Here is a 15982-nt window from a genome sequence, read left to right as displayed (position 1 = left end):
TAGTGACTACTCTGACTCTATGTTGCTGTAGTGACTACTCTGACTCTATGTTGCTATAGTGACTACTCTGACTCTATGTTGCTATAGTGACTACTCTGATTCTATGTTGCTATAGTGACTACTCTGACTCTATGTTGCTATAGTGACTACTCTGATTCTATGTTGCTATAGTGACTACTCTGACTTTATGTTGCTATAGTGACTACTCTGATTCTGTTGCTGTAGTTACTACTCTGATTATGTGTTGCTGTAGTGACTACTCTGACTCTGTTGCTATAGTGACTACTCTGACTCTATGTTGCTATAGTGACTACTCTGATTCTGTTGCTGTAGTTACTACTCTGATTATGTGTTGCTGTAGTGACTACTCTGACTCTGTTGCTATAGTGACTACTCTGATTCTATGTTGCTATAGTGACTACTCTGACTCTATGTTGCTATAGTGACTACTCTGACTCTATGTTGCTATAGTGACTACTCTGACTCTATGTTGCTATAGTGACTACTCTGATTCTATGTTGCTATAGTGACTACTCTGACTCTATGTTGCTATAGTTACTACTCTGATTCTATGTTGCTATAGTTACTACTCTGACTCTATGTTGCTATAGTTACTACTCTGATTCTGTTGCTATAGTGACTACTCCAGTGACTACTCTGACTGGACGGCAGATGCAGGGATCAACCTGGAACCACCAAAGAAGAAGAGCACCAGCTCTGAGGAGGATGGAGAGAAGACGAAGAGGGAGGGAAAGAGAGACAGGAAAAAAGACAAAGACGGAGCGCTACCGAAGGAGAAGCCAAAGGAGAAGAGGAAGGTTTGTGTGTATTTATGTATCATGTCCTCATTTTCACTGTGCCAACTACCGTTAATGTCATTGTAATCTGGCAGTGATTTAAACCTTCATTATAAGGAGGAGATTATTTAACTAGAGTTTAGTAAACTGAATAATATGATCCCTGATCCTCTCTCTGTCTCCTCTCTCCTCTCTCTCTTCTATCTTCTCTCTCTCTTCTCTCTATCTCTTCCCTCTCTCTCCTCTCTCTCTCCCTCTCCTCTCTATTCTCTCTCTCTCTCCCTCCTCTCTCCTCTCCTCTCGCTTCTCTCTTCTCTTTCTCCTCTCTCTTCTCTTTCTCTCTTCTCTTTCTCTCTCTCTTCTCTCTCTCCTCTCTCTTCTCTCTCTCTCCTCTCTCCTCTCTCTTCTCTCTCTCTCCTCTCTCTTCTCTCTCTCTTCTCTCTCTCTCCTCTCTCTTCTCTCTCTCTTCTCTCTCTCTCCCTCTTCTCTCTCTCTCCTCTCTTCTCTCTCTTCTCTCTCTCTCCTCTCTCTTCCCTCTCTCTCCTCTCTCTCCTCTCTCCTCTCTCTCTCTCCTCTCTACTCTCTCTCTCTCTCTCTCTCTCTCTCTCTCCTCTCTCCTCTCTCCTCTCTCTTCTCTCTTCTCTCTTCTCTCCTCTCTCTTCTCTCTCTTCTCTCTCTCTCCTCTCTCTTCTCTCTCTCTCTTCTCTCTATCTCTTCCCTCTCTCTCCTCTCTCTCTCCCTCTCCTCTCTATTCTCTCTCTCTCCCTCCTCTCTCCTCTCTCCTCTCTCTTCTCTCTTCTCTCTTCTCTCTCCTCTTGCGTCTCTCTTCTCTTTCTCCTCTCTCTTCTCTTTCTCTCTCTCTCCTCTCTCTTCTCTCTCTCTTCTCTCTCTCTCTCCTCTCTCTTCTCTCTCTCTCCTCTCTCTCTTCCCTCTCTCTCTCTCCCTCTTCTCTCTCTCCCTCCTCTCTCCTCTCTCCTCTCTCCTCTCTCTTCTCTCTTCTCTTCTCTCTCCTCTCGCGTCTCTCTTCTCTTTCTCCTCTCTCTTCTCTTTCTCTCTCTCTCCTCTCTCTTCTTTCTCTCTTCTCTCTCTCTCTCCTCTCTCTTCTCTCTCTCTCCTCTCTCTCTTCCCTCTCTCTCTCTCCCTCTTCTCTCTCTCTCTCCTCTCTCTCCTCTCTCCTCTCTACTCTCTCTTCTCTCTCCTCTATCTCTCCTCTCTCTCTCTCCTCTCTCTTCTCGCTCTCTCTCTCTTCTCTTTCTCATCTCTCATCTCTCTCTCTTCTCTTTCTCCTCTCTCCTTTCTATTCTCTATCTCTCTTCTCTCTCTCCCTCTTCTCTCCTCTCTCCTCTCTCCTCTCTCTTCTCTCTTCTCTCTTCTCTCTCTCTCTCCTCTCTCATCTCTCTCTTCTCTCTCTTCTCTCTCTCTTCTCTCTCCTCTCTCTTCTCTCTCTCTTCCCCCTCTCTCTTCTCTCTCTCCTCTCTCCTCTCTCGCTCTCTCTCTTCTCTCTTCTCTCTCCTCTCTCTCTCTTCCCTGTCTCTTCTCTCTCTCCTCTCTCTCTCTTCTCTCTCTCTCCTCCATCTCTCTCTCCCTCTTCTCTCCTCTCTTCTCTTTCTCTCTCTCTCTCTCTCTTTCTCTCCCCCCTCTCTCTCTCTCTATTCCCCCTCTCTCTCCTTCCCTCTCTCTATATCTCTCAGAGGGCAGGGTTTCAGGAGGCGGGGTTATCTCTGGAGGAGTGGCTACCGTCAGCCTGGATCACAGACACAGTCCCCCGGAGATGTCCCTATATACCACAGATGGGAGACGAGGTAACACACACATTAACCCAGCCAGCCAGCCAGCCAGCCAGCCACACACCCAGCCAGCCAGCCATACACCCACCCAGCCAGCCACCCACCCAGCCAGCCAGCCACACACCCAGCCAGCCACCCAGCCAGCCAGCCAGCCACACACCCAGCCACCCATCCATACACCCACCCACCCAGCCATACACCCACCCACCCAGCCAGCCACACACCCAGCCAGCCAGCCAGCCAGCCACACCCACCCACCCAGCCAGCCAGCCAGCCACACACGCAGCCAGCCAGCCATACACCAACCCACCCACCCACCCAGCCAGCCAGCCACCCACCCATCCAGCCACCCAGCCACCCAGCCAGCCACCCAGCCACCCAGCCAGCCACCCAGCCAGCCAGCCAGCCAGCCACCCAGCCAGCCACCCAGCCAGCCAGCCACACACACCCAGCCAGCCAGCCAGCCACCCAGCCAGCCAGCCAGCCACCCAGCCAGCCAGCCAGCCACCCAGCCAGCCACCCACCCAGCCAGCCAGCCAGCCAGCCAGCCAGTGTCCTAACAGTGTGTTGTGTTGTCCAGGTGTACTACACCCAGCCAGCCAGCCAGCCAGTGTCCTAACAGTGTGTTGTGTTGTCCAGGTGTACTACACCCACCCAGCCAGCCAGTGTCCTAACAGTGTGTTGTGTTGTCCAGGTGTACTACACCCAGCCAGCCAGCCAGCCAGTGTCCTAACAGTGTGTTGTGTTGTCCAGGTGTACTACACCCAGCCAGCCAGCCAGCCAGTGTCCTAACAGTGTGTTGTGTTGTCCAGGTGTACTACACCCAGCCAGCCAGCCAGTGTCCTAACAGTGTGTTGTGTTGTCCAGGTGTACTACACCCACCCAGCCAGCCAGTGTCCTAACAGTGTGTTGTGTTGTCCAGGTGTACTACACCCACCCACCCAGCCAGCCAGTGTCCTAACAGTGTGTTGTGTTGTCCAGGTGTACTACACCCAGCCAGCCAGCCAGTGTCCTAACAGTGTGTTGTGTTGTCCAGGTGTACTACACCCACCCAGCCAGCCAGTGTCCTAACAGTGTGTTGTGTTGTCCAGGTGTACTACACCCAGCCAGCCAGCCAGCCAGCCAGTGTCCTAGCAGTGTGTTGTGTTGTCCAGGTGTACTACACCCAGCCAGCCAGCCAGTGTCCTAACAGTGTGTTGTGTTGTCCAGGTGTACTACACCCAGCCAGCCAGCCAGTGTCCTAACAGTGTGTTGTGTTGTCCAGGTGTACTACACCCAGCCAGCCAGCCAGTGTCCTAACAGTGTGTTGTGTTGTCCAGGTGTACTACACCCAGCCAGCCAGCCAGTGTCCTAACAGTGTGTTGTGTTGTCCAGGTGTACTACACCCAGCCAGCCAGCCAGTGTCCTAACAGTGTGTTGTGTTGTCCAGGTGTACTACACCCAGCCAGCCAGCCAGTGTCCTAACAGTGTGTTGTGTTGTCCAGGTGTACTACACCCAGCCAGCCAGCCAGTGTCCTAACAGTGTGTTGTGTTGTCCAGGTGTACTACACCCAGCCAGCCAGCCAGTGTCCTAACAGTGTGTTGTGTTGTCCAGGTGTACTACACCCAGCCAGCCAGCCAGTGTCCTAACAGTGTGTTGTGTTGTCCAGGTGTACTACACCCACCCAGCCAGCCAGTGTCCTAACAGTGTGTTGTGTTGTCCAGGTGTACTACACCCAGCCAGCCAGCCAGCCAGCCAGTGTCCTAACAGTGTGTTGTGTTGTCCAGGTGTACTACACCCAGCCAGCCAGCCAGTGTCCTAACAGTGTGTTGTGTTGTCCAGGTGTACTACACCCAGCCAGCCAGCCAGTGTCCTAACAGTGTGTTGTGTTGTCCAGGTGTACTACACCCAGCCAGCCAGCCAGTGTCCTAACAGTGTGTTGTGTTGTCCAGGTGTACTACACCCAGCCAGCCAGCCAGCCAGTGTCCTAACAGTGTGTTGTGTTGTCCAGGTGTACTACACCCAGCCAGCCAGCCAGTGTCCTAACAGTGTGTTGTGTTGTCCAGGTGTACTACACCCAGCCAGCCAGCCAGTGTCCTAACAGTGTGTTGTGTTGTCCAGGTGTACTACACCCAGCCAGCCAGCCAGTGTCCTAACAGTGTGTTGTGTTGTCCAGGTGTACTACACCCAGCCAGCCAGCCAGTGTCCTAACAGTGTGTTGTGTTGTCCAGGTGTACTACACCCAGCCAGCCAGCCAGTGTCCTAACAGTGTGTTGTGTTGTCCAGGTGTACTACACCCAGCCAGCCAGCCAGTGTCCTAACAGTGTGTTGTGTTGTCCAGGTGTACTACACCCACCCAGCCAGCCAGTGTCCTAACAGTGTGTTGTGTTGTCCAGGTGTACTACACACCAGCCAGCCAGCCAGCCAGTGTCCTAACAGTGTGTTGTGTTGTCCAGGTGTACTACACCCAGCCAGCCAGCCAGTGTCCTAACAGTGTGTTGTGTTGTCCAGGTGTACTACACCCAGCCAGCCAGCCAGTGTCCTAACAGTGTGTTGTGTTGTCCAGGTGTACTACACCCAGCCAGCCAGCCAGTGTCCTAACAGTGTGTTGTGTTGTCCAGGTGTACTACACCCAGCCAGCCAGCCAGCCAGTGTCCTAACAGTGTGTTGTGTTGTCCAGGTGTACTACACCCAGCCAGCCAGCCAGTGTCCTAACAGTGTGTTGTGTTGTCCAGGTGTACTACACCCAGCCAGCCAGCCAGTGTCCTAACAGTGTGTTGTGTTGTCCAGGTGTACTACACCCAGCCAGCCAGCCAGTGTCCTAACAGTGTGTTGTGTTGTCCAGGTGTACTACACCCAGCCAGCCAGCCAGTGTCCTAACAGTGTGTTGTGTTGTCCAGGTGTACTACACCCAGCCAGCCAGCCAGTGTCCTAACAGTGTGTTGTGTTGTCCAGGTGTACTACACCCAGCCAGCCAGCCAGTGTCCTAACAGTGTGTTGTGTTGTCCAGGTGTACTACACCCAGCCAGCCAGCCAGTGTCCTAACAGTGTGTTGTGTTGTCCAGGTGTACTACACCCAGCCAGCCAGCCAGTGTCCTAACAGTGTGTTGTGTTGTCCAGGTGTACTACACCCAGCCAGCCAGCCAGTGTCCTAACAGTGTGTTGTGTTGTCCAGGTGTACTACACCCAGCCAGCCAGCCAGTGTCCTAACAGTGTGTTGTGTTGTCCAGGTGTACTACACCCAGCCAGCCAGCCAGTGTCCTAACAGTGTGTTGTGTTGTCCAGGTGTACTACACCCAGCCAGCCAGCCAGTGTCCTAACAGTGTGTTGTGTTGTCCAGGTGTACTACACCCAGCCAGCCAGCCAGTGTCCTAACAGTGTGTTGTGTTGTCCAGGTGTACTACACCCACCCAGGCAGCCAGTGTCCTAACAGTGTGTTGTGTTGTCCAGGTGTACTACACCCAGCCAGCCAGCCAGTGTCCTAACAGTGTGTTGTGTTGTCCAGGTGTACTACACCCAGCCAGCCAGCCAGTGTCCTAACAGTGTGTTGTGTTGTCCAGGTGTACTACACCCAGCCAGCCAGCCAGTGTCCTAACAGTGTGTTGTGTTGTCCAGGTGTACTACACCCAGCCAGCCAGCCAGTGTCCTAACAGTGTGTTGTGTTGTCCAGGTGTACTACACCCAGCCAGCCAGCCAGCCAGTGTCCTAACAGTGTGTTGTGTTGTCCAGGTGTACTACTCACCCCAGCCAGCCAGTGTCCTAACAGTGTGTTGTGTTGTCCAGGTGTACTACACCCAGCCAGCCAGCCAGTGTCCTAACAGTGTGTTGTGTTGTCCAGGTGTACTACACCCACGCCAGCCAGCCAGTGTCCTAACAGTGTGTTGTGTTGTCTAGGTGTACTACACCCAGCCAGCCAGCCAGTGTCCTAACAGTGTGTTGTGTTGTCCAGGTGTACTACACCCACCCAGCCAGCCAGTGTCCTAACAGTGTGTTGTGTTGTCCAGGTGTACTACACCCAGCCAGCCAGCCAGTGTCCTAACAGTGTGTTGTGTTGTCCAGGTGTACTACACCCAGCCAGCCAGCCAGTGTCCTAACAGTGTGTTGTGTTGTCCAGGTGTACTACACCCACCCAGCCAGCCAGCCAGTGCCCTAACAGTGTGTTGTGTTGTCCAGGTGTACTACACCCACCCACCCAGCCAGCCAGTGTCCTAACAGTGTGTTGTGTTGTCCAGGTGTACTACACCCACCCAGCCAGCCAGCCAGTGTCCTAACAGTGTGTTGTGTTGTCCAGGTGTACTACTCCCAGCCAGCCAGCCAGTGTCCTAACAGTGTGTTGTGTTGTCCAGGTGTACTACACCCAGCCAGCCAGCCAGTGTCCTAACAGTGTGTTGTGTTGTCCAGGTGTACTACACCCACCCAGCCAGCCAGTGTCCTAACAGTGTGTTGTGTTGTCCAGGTGTACTACACCCACCCAGCCAGCCAGCCAGTGTCCTAACAGTGTGTTGTGTTGTCCAGGTGTACTACACCCAGCCAGCCAGCCAGTGTCCTAACAGTGTGTTGTGTTGTCCAGGTGTACTACACCCAGCCAGCCAGCCAGTGTCCTAACAGTGTGTTGTGTTGTCCAGGTGTACTACTTCCGTCAGGGCCATGAGGCGTATGTGGAGATGACCAAACAGAACAAGATCTACAGCATCAACCCCAAGAAACAACCCTGGCACAAGATGGAGCTACGGGTAACACACACACACACACACACACACACACACACACACACACACACACACACACACACACACACACACACACACACACACACACACACACATACATACACACACACACACACACACATATACACACACACACACACACACACATATATATACACACACACACACACACACATACATACACACACACATACACACACACAGACACACACACACACACACACACACACACACACACACACACACACATATATATACACACACACATACACACACACACACACAAACACACATACACACACACACACATACACACACACACATATATACACACACACACACACACACACACACACACACACACACACGCCTTCTGGATAAAATCATCTGAATAAGATTGTCAGCTAAATGACTAAATCACTGTGTGTGTGTGTGTGTGTGTGTGTGTGTGTGTGTGTAGGAGCAGGAACTGGTGAAGATAGTAGGGCTAAAATATGAGGTTGGTCTCCCCTCTCTCTGCTGCCTCAAACTGGCCTTCCTGGACCCTGATACTGGCAGGCTGACTGGAGGCTCCTTCTCCATGAAGTAACCATACCTGTCTCTGTGTTCTCTCTGTGTCTTAGTGTCTCTGTGTCTTAGTGTCTCTGTGTCTTAGTGTCTCTGTGTCTCTGTGTTCTCTCTGTGTCTTAGTGTCTCTGTGTCTTAGTGTCTCTGTGTCTTAGTGTCTCTGTGTCTTAGTGTCTCTGTGTCTTAGTGTCTCTGTGTTATCTCTGTGTCTTAGTGTCTCTGTGTCTTAGTGTCTCTGTGTCTTAGTGTCTCTGTGTCTTAGTGTCTCTGTGTCTTAGTGTCTCTGTGTTATCTCTGTGTCTTAGTGTCTCTGTGTCTTAGTGTCTCTGTGTCTTAGTGTCTCTGTGTCTTAGTGTCTTAGTGTCTCTGTGTTCTCTCTGTGTCTTAGTGTCTCTGTGTCTTAGTGTCTCTGTGTCTTAGTGTCTCTGTGTCTTAGTGTCTCTGTGTTCTCTCTGTGTCTTAGTGTCTCTGTGTCTTAGTGTCTCTGTGTCTTAGTGTCTCTGTGTCTTAGTGTCTCTTTGTCTTAGTGTCTCTGTGTCTTAGTGTCTCTGTGTTATCTTAGTGTCTCTGTGTTCTCTTAGTGTCTCTGTGTCTTAGTGTCTCTGTGTCTTAGTGTCTCTGTGTTCTCTCTGTGTCTTAGTGTCTCTGTATTCTCTCTGTGTCTTAGTGTCTCTGTGTCTTAGTGTCTCTGTGTTCTCTCTGTGTCTTAGTGTCTCTGTGTCTTAGTGTCTCTGTGTTCTCTCTGTGTCTTAGTGTCTCTGTGTTCTCTCTGTGTCTTAGTGTCTCTGTGTCTTAGTGTCTCTGTGTTCTCTCTGTGTCTTAGTGTCTCTGTGTTCTCTCTGTGTCTTAGTGTGTCTGTGTCTTAGTGTCTCTGTGTTCTCTCTGTGTCTTAGTGTCTCTGTGTTCTCTCTGTGTCTTAGTGTCCTCTCTGTGTCTTAGTGTCTCTGTGTCTTAGTGTCTCTGTGTTCTCTCTGTGTCTTAGTGTCTCTGTGTCTTAGTGTCTCTGTATCTTAGTGTCTCTGTGTCTTAGTTTCTCTGTGTTCTCTCTGTGTCTTAGTGTCTCTGTGTTCTCTCTGTGTCTTAGTGTCTCTGTGTCTTAGTGTCTCTGTGTTCTCTCTGTGTCTTAGTGTCTCTGTGTCTTAGTGTCTATGTGTCTTAGTGTCTCTGTGTTCTCTCTGTGTCTTAGTGTCTCTGTGTCTCTGTGTTCTCTCTGTGTCTTAGTGTCTCTGTGTCTTAGTGTCTCTGTGTCTTAGTGTCTCTGTGTTTTCTCTGTGTCTTAGTGTCTCTGTGTTCTCTCTGTGTCTTAGTGTCTCTGTGTCTTAGTGTCTCTGTGTCTTAGTGTCTCTGTGTTCTCTCTGTGTCTTAGTGTCTCTGTGTCTTAGTGTCTCTGTGTCTTAGTGTCTCTGTGTTCTCTCTGTGTCTTAGTGTCTCTGTGTTCTCTCTGTGTCTTAGTGTCTCTGTGTTCTCTCTGTGTCTTAGTGTCTCTGTGTCTTAGTGTCTCTGTGTCTTAGTGTCTCTGTGTCTTAGTGTCTCTGTGTCTTAGTGTCTCTGTGTTCTCTCTGTGTCTTAGTGTCTCTGTGTCTCTGTGTCTTAGTGTCTCTGTGTCTTAGTGTCTCTGTGTCTTAGTGTCTCTGTGTCTTAGTGTCTCTGTGTCTTAGTGTCTCTGTGTTTTCTCTGTGTCTTTGTGTCTCTGTGTCTTAGTGTCTCTGTGTTCTCTCTGTGTCTTAGTGTCTCTGTGTCTTAGTGTCTCTGTGTCTTAGTGTCTCTGTGTCTTAGTGTCTCTGTGTTCTCTCTGTGTCTTAGTGTCTCTGTGTCTTAGTGTCTCTGTGTCTTAGTGTCTCTGTGTCTTAGTGTCTCTGTGTCTTAGTATCTCTGTGTCTTAGTGTCTCTGTGTTCTCTCTGTGTCTTAGTGTCTCTGTGTCTTAGTGTCTCTGTGTCTTAGTGTCTCTGTGTCTTAGTATCTCTGTGTCTTAGTGTCTCTGTGTCTTAGTGTCTCTGTGTCTTAGTGTCTCTGTGTCTTAGTATCTCTGTGTCTTAGTGTCTCTGTGTCTTAGTGTCTCTGTGTCTTAGTGTCTCTGTGTTCTCTCTGTGTCTTAGTGTCTCTGTGTTCTCTCTGTGTCTTAGTGTCTCTGTGTTCTCTCTGTGTCTTAGTGTCTCTGTGTCTTAGTTTCTCTGTGTCTTAGTGTCTCTGTGTCTTAGTGTCTCTGTGTCTTAGTGTCTCTGTGTTTTCTCTGTGTCTTAGTGTCTCTGTGTCTCTGTGTCTTAGTGTCTCTGTGTCTTAGTGTCTCTGTGTCTTAGTGTCTCTGTGTCTTAGTGTCTCTGTGTCTTAGTGTCTCTGTGTCTTAGTGTCTCTGTGTTTTCTCTGTGTCTTAGTGTCTCTGTGTCTCTGTGTCTTAGTGTCTCTGTGTTCTCTCTGTGTCTTAGTGTCTCTGTGTCTTAGTGTCTCTGTGTCTTAGTGTCTCTGTGTCTTAGTGTCTCTGTGTTCTCTCTGTGTCTTAGTGTCTCTGTGTCTTAGTGTCTCTGTGTCTTAGTGTCTCTGTGTCTTAGTGTCTCTGTGTCTTAGTATCTCTGTGTCTTAGTGTCTCTGTGTTCTCTCTGTGTCTTAGTGTCTCTGTGTCTTAGTGTCTCTGTGTCTTAGTATCTCTGTGTCTTAGTGTCTCTGTGTCTTAGTGTCTCTGTGTCTTAGTGTCTCTGTGTTCTCTCTGTGTCTTAGTGTCTCTGTGTTCTCTCTGTGTCTTAGTGTCTCTGTGTTCTCTCTGTGTCTTAGTGTCTCTGTGTTCTCTCTGTGTCTTAGTGTCTCTGTGTCTTAGTTTCTCTGTGTCTTAGTGTCTCTGTGTCTTAGTGTCTCTGTGTCTTAGTGTCTCTGTGTTTTCTCTGTGTCTTAGTGTCTTAGTGTGTGTGTTTGTGTGTTCTTGTGCATATTTGTGTGTGTGATTTTGTGTGTGTGATGTTGCTACTAACATGGTATCGGTGTGTTGTTATCATAGGTACCATGACATGCCCGATGTGATTGACTTCCTGGTCCTACGGCAGCAGTTTGATGATGCGAGAGACCGCCACTGGACCATAGGTCAGTCTCTCTCTGACCAGGTTCTGATGTCTTCACAGTGCGACTCTCTCTCTCTGTGTCTCTGGTCAAACGTAGTGCACTATACAGGAATAGGATGCCAGAGTAGCTGCTAATGTTGGGCTAATATGTCTGGATGAAGTAGACTGGGTTTCGCCTGATTACAAAGAATCATTTCAGTTATTTTATCAATGAATTAACTAATGAATGAATGGATTTTATTTGATTATTTTAACTACATATAAACTATGTTAAATTTTTTATTTGTAATGAGAAGTGACCTTGTTCCATCCAGGTGACAGGTTCAGGTCAGTGATAGATGATACCTGGTGGTGTTGTAATGAGAAGTGACCTTGTCCCATCCAGGTGACAGGTTCAGGTCAGTGATAGATGATACCTGGTGGTGTTGTAATGAGAAGTGACCTTGTCCCATCCAGGTGACAGGTTCAGGTCAGTGATAGATGATACCTGGTGGTGTTGTAATGAGAAGTGACCTTGTCCCATCCAGGTGACAGGTTCAGGTCAGTGATAGATGATACCTGGTGGTGTTGTAATGAGAAGTGACCTTGTCCCATCCAGGTGACAGGTTCAGGTCAGTGATAGATGATACCTGGTGGTGTTGTAATGAGAAGTGACCTTGTCCCATCCAGGTGACAGGTTCAGGTCAGTGATAGATGATACCTGGTGGTGTTGTAATGAGAAGTGACCTTGTCCCATCCAGGTGACAGGTTCAGGTCAGTGATAGATGATACCTGGTGGTGTTGTAATGAGAAGTGACCTTGTCCCATCCAGGTGACAGGTTCAGGTCAGTGATAGATGATACCTGGTGGTGTTGTAATGAGACGTGACCTTGTCCCATCCAGGTGACAGGTTCAGGTCAGTGATAGATGATGCCTGGTGGTTCGGGACCATCGAGGACCAGGAGCCTTTCCAGCCTGAGTATCCAGACAGCCTGTTCCAGTGCTACAATGTTTGGTAGGTTATAACCCTTCATTAACCCTCTATGAGGAAGCCTTTATAACATGGAACCTTTCTAATATATTATATTCTCCTGTCTAGCTGGGATAACGGTGACACGGAGAAGATGAGTCCCTGGGACATGGAGCCCATCCCCAACGAGGGTAGGACATACCCACACACACATACATAGTATTCTGATGATGTGTGGTCCCCCAGTAGTCTGTTAATCTGATGATGTGTGGTCCCTCAGTAGTCTGTTGTTCTGATGATGTGTGGTCCCTCAGTAGTCTGTTGTTCTGATGATGTGTGGTCCCTCAGTAGTCTGTTGTTCTGATGATGTGTGGTCCCTCAGTAGTCTGTTGTTCTGATGATGTGTGGTCCCTCAGTAGTCTGTTAATCTGATGATGTGTGGTCCCTCAGTAGTCTGTTGTTCTGATGATGTGTGGTCCCTCAGTCGTCTGTTGTTCTGATGATGTGTGGTCCCTCAGTAGTCTGTTGTTCTGATGATGTGTGGTCCCTCAGTAGTCTGTTAATCTGATGATGTGTGGTCCCTCAGTAGTCTGTTGTTCTGATGATGTGTGGTCCCTCAGTAGTCTGTTGTTCTGATGATGTGTGGTCCCTCAGTAGTCTGTTAATCTGATGATGTGTGGTCCCTCAGTAGTCTGTTGTTCTGATGATGTGTGGTCCCTCAGTAGTCTGTTGTTCTGATGATGTGTGGTCCCTCAGTAGTCTGTTAATCTGATGATGTGTGGTCCCTCAGTAGTCTGTTAATCTGATGATGTGTGATCCCTCAGTAGTCTGTTGTTCTGATGATGTGTGGTCCCTCAGTAGTCTGTTGTTCTGATGATGTGTGGCCCTCAGTAGTCTGTTGTTCTGATGATGTGTGGTCCCTCAGTAGTCTGTTAATCTGATGATGTGTGGTCCCCCAGTAGTCTGTTGTTCTGATGATGTGTGGTCCCTCAGTAGTCTGTTGTTCTGATGATGTGTGGTCCCTCAGTAGTCTGTTGTTCTGATGATGTGTGGTCCCTCAGTAGTCTGTTAATCTGATGATGTGTGGTCCCTCAGTAGTCTGTTGTTCTGATGATGTGTGGTCCCTCAGTAGTCTGTTGTTCTGATGATGTGTGGTCCCTCAGTAGTCTGTTGTTCTGATGATGTGTGGTCCCTCAGTAGTCTGTTGTTCTGATGATGTGTGGTCCCTCAGTAGTCTGTTAATCTGATGATGTGTGGTCCCCCAGTAGTCTGTTGTTCTGATGATGTGTGGTCCCTCAGTAGTCTGTTGTTCTGATGATGTGTGGTCCCTCAGTAGTCTGTTGTTCTGATGATGTGTGGTCCCTCAGTAGTCTGTTGTTCTGATGATGTGTGGTCCCTCAGTAGTCTGTTGTTCTGATGATGTGTGGTCCCTCAGTAGTCTGTTGTTCTGATGATGTGTGGTCCCTCAGTAGTCTGTTAATCTGATGATGTGTGGTCCCTCAGTAGTCTGTTGTTCTGATGATGTGTGGTCCCTCAGTAGTCTGTTGTTCTGATGATGTGTGGTCCCTCAGTAGTCTGTTGTTCTGATGATGTGTGGTCCCTCAGTAGTCTGTTAATCTGATGATGTGTGGTCCCTCAGTAGTCTGTTGTGATGATGTGTGGTCCCTCAGTAGTCTGTTCTTCTGATGATGTGTGGTCCCTCAGTAGTCTGTTAATCTGATGATGTGTGGTCCCTCAGTAGTCTGTTGTTCTGATGATGTGTGGTCCCTCAGTAGTCTGTTGTTCTGATGATGTGTGGTCCCCCAGTAGTCTGTTGTTCTGATGATGTGTGGTCCCTCAGTAGTCTGTTGTTCTGATGATGTGTGGTCCCTCAGTAGTCTGTTAATCTGATGATGTGTGGTCCCTCAGTAGTCTGTTAATCTGATGATGTGTGGTCCCTCAGTAGTCTGTTCTTCTGATGATGTGTGGTCCCTCAGTAGTCTGTTAATCTGATGATGTGTGGTCCCTCAGTAGTCTGTTGTTCTGATGATGTGTGGTCCCTCAGTAGTCTGTTAATCTGATGATGTGTGGTCCCTCAGTAGTCTGTTAATCTGATGATGTGTGGTCCCTCAGTAGTCTGTTAATCTGATGATGTGTGGTCCCTCAGTAGTCTGTTAATCTGATGATGTGTGGTCCCTCAGTAGTCTGTTGTTCTGATGATGTGTGGTCCCTCAGTAGTCTGTTGTTCTGATGATGTGTGGTCCCTCAGTAGTCTGTTAATCTGATGATGTGTGGTCCCTCAGTAGTCTGTTCTTCTGATGATGTGTGGTCCCTCAGTAGTCTGTTAATCTGATGATGTGTGGTCCCTCAGTAGTCTGTTGTTCTGATGATGTGTGGTCCCTCAGTAGTCTGTTAATCTGATGATGTGTGGTCCCTCAGTAGTCTGTTAATCTGATGATGTGTGGTCCCTCAGTAGTCTGTTAATCTGATGATGTGTGGTCCCTCAGTAGTCTGTTAATCTGATGATGTGTGGTCCCTCAGTAGTCTGTTGTTCTGATGATGTGTGGTCCCTCAGTAGTCTGTTGTTCTGATGATGTGTGGTCCCTCAGTAGTCTGTTAATCTGATGATGTGTGGTCCCTCAGTAGTCTGTTGTTCTGATGATGTGTGGTCCCTCAGTAGTCTGTTGTTCTGATGATGTGTGGTCCCTCAGTAGTCTGTTAATCTGATGATGTGTGGTCCCTCAGTAGTCTGTTGTTCTGATGATGTGTGGTCCTCAGTAGTCTGTTAATCTGATGATGTGTGGTCCCTCAGTAGTCTGTTGTTCTGATGATGTGTGGTCCCTCAGTAGTCTGTTAATCTGATGATGTGTGGTCCCTCAGTAGTCTGTTAATCTGATGATGTGTGGTCCCTCAGTAGTCTGTTAATCTGATGATGTGTGGTCCCTCAGTAGTCTGTTAATCTGATGATGTGTGGTCCCTCAGTAGTCTGTTGTTCTGATGATGTGTGGTCCCTCAGTAGTCTGTTGTTCTGATGATGTGTGTCCCTCAGTAGTCTGTTAATCTGATGATGTGTGGTCCCTCAGTAGTCTGTTCTTCTGATGATGTGTGGTCCCTCAGTAGTCTGTTAATCTGATGATGTGTGGTCCCTCAGTAGTCTGTTGTTCTGATGATGTGTGGTCCCTCAGTAGTCTGTTAATCTGATGATGTGTGGTCCCTCAGTAGTCTGTTAATCTGATGATGTGTGGTCCCTCAGTAGTCTGTTAATCTGATGATGTGTGGTCCCTCAGTAGTCTGTTAATCTGATGATGTGTGGTCCCTCAGTAGTCTGTTGTTCTGATGATGTGTGGTCCCTCAGTAGTCTGTTGTTCTGATGATGTGTGGTCCCTCAGTAGTCTGTTGTTCTGATGATGTGTGGCCCTCAGTAGTCTGTTGTTCTGATGATGTGTGGTCCCTCAGTAGTCTGTTAATCTGATGATGTGTGGTCCCTCAGTAGTCTGTTGTTCTGATGATATGTGGTCCCTCAGTAGTCTGTTAATCTGATGATGTGTGGTCCCCCAGTAGTCTGTTGTTCTGATGATGTGTGGTCCCTCAGTAGTCGGTTGTTCTGAGGATGTGTGGTCCCTCAGTAGTCTGTTAATCTGATGATGTGTGGTCCCCCAGTAGTCTGTTGTTCTGATGATGTGTGGTCCCTCAGTAGTCGGTTGTTCTGAGGATGTGTGGTCCCCCAGTAGTCTGTTGTTCTGATGATGTGTGGTCCCTCAGTAGTCTGTTGTTCTGATGATGTGTGGTCCCTCAGTAGTCTGTTAATCTGATGATGTGTGGTCCCCTCAGTAGTCTGTTGTTCTGATGATGTGTGGTCCCTCAGTAGTCTGTTGTTCTGAGGATGTGTGGTCCCCAGTAGTCTGTTGTTCTGATGATGTGTGGTCCCTCAGTAGTCTGTTGTTCTGATGATGTGTGGTCCCTCAGTAGTCTGTTAATCTGATGATGTGTGGTCCCCCAGTAGTCTGTTGTTCTGATGATGTGTGGTCCCTCAGTAGTCGGTTGTTCTGAGGATGTGTGGTCCCCCAGTAGTCTGTTGTTCTGATGATGTGTGGTCCCTCAGTAGTCTGTTGTTCTGATGATGTGTGGTCCCCCAGTAGTCTGTT

At 48.7% G+C, this 15982-nt stretch overlaps 1 protein-coding gene across 1 annotated transcript in view; it reads left to right on the top strand.

Moving 5' to 3' along the window:
* Window positions 1-635: 635 nt before the first annotated feature.
* Window positions 636-15982, top strand: part of LOC123484987 (PH-interacting protein-like) — a gene marked incomplete at its 5' end in the record, with an annotated part of 30324 nt that continues 14977 nt past the window's right edge. Inside the window, 7 exons of the mRNA XM_045215812.1 lie at window positions 636-818; window positions 2489-2599; window positions 7190-7297; window positions 7755-7879; window positions 10849-10931; window positions 11792-11903; window positions 11988-12049. Of these exons, the coding sequence (XP_045071747.1) occupies window positions 636-818; window positions 2489-2599; window positions 7190-7297; window positions 7755-7879; window positions 10849-10931; window positions 11792-11903; window positions 11988-12049 (784 nt within the window). The remainder of the gene's footprint in view (window positions 819-2488; window positions 2600-7189; window positions 7298-7754; window positions 7880-10848; window positions 10932-11791; window positions 11904-11987; window positions 12050-15982) is intronic.

The sequence above is a fragment of the Coregonus clupeaformis genome, unplaced genomic scaffold (assembly GCF_020615455.1).
Source record: "Coregonus clupeaformis isolate EN_2021a unplaced genomic scaffold, ASM2061545v1 scaf0524, whole genome shotgun sequence".
In the NCBI taxonomy this organism is placed as follows: Eukaryota; Metazoa; Chordata; class Actinopteri; order Salmoniformes; family Salmonidae; genus Coregonus; species Coregonus clupeaformis.
The sequence above is the reverse complement of the archived record's forward strand: the minus strand, read 5'-3'. Positions and strand labels throughout refer to the sequence as shown.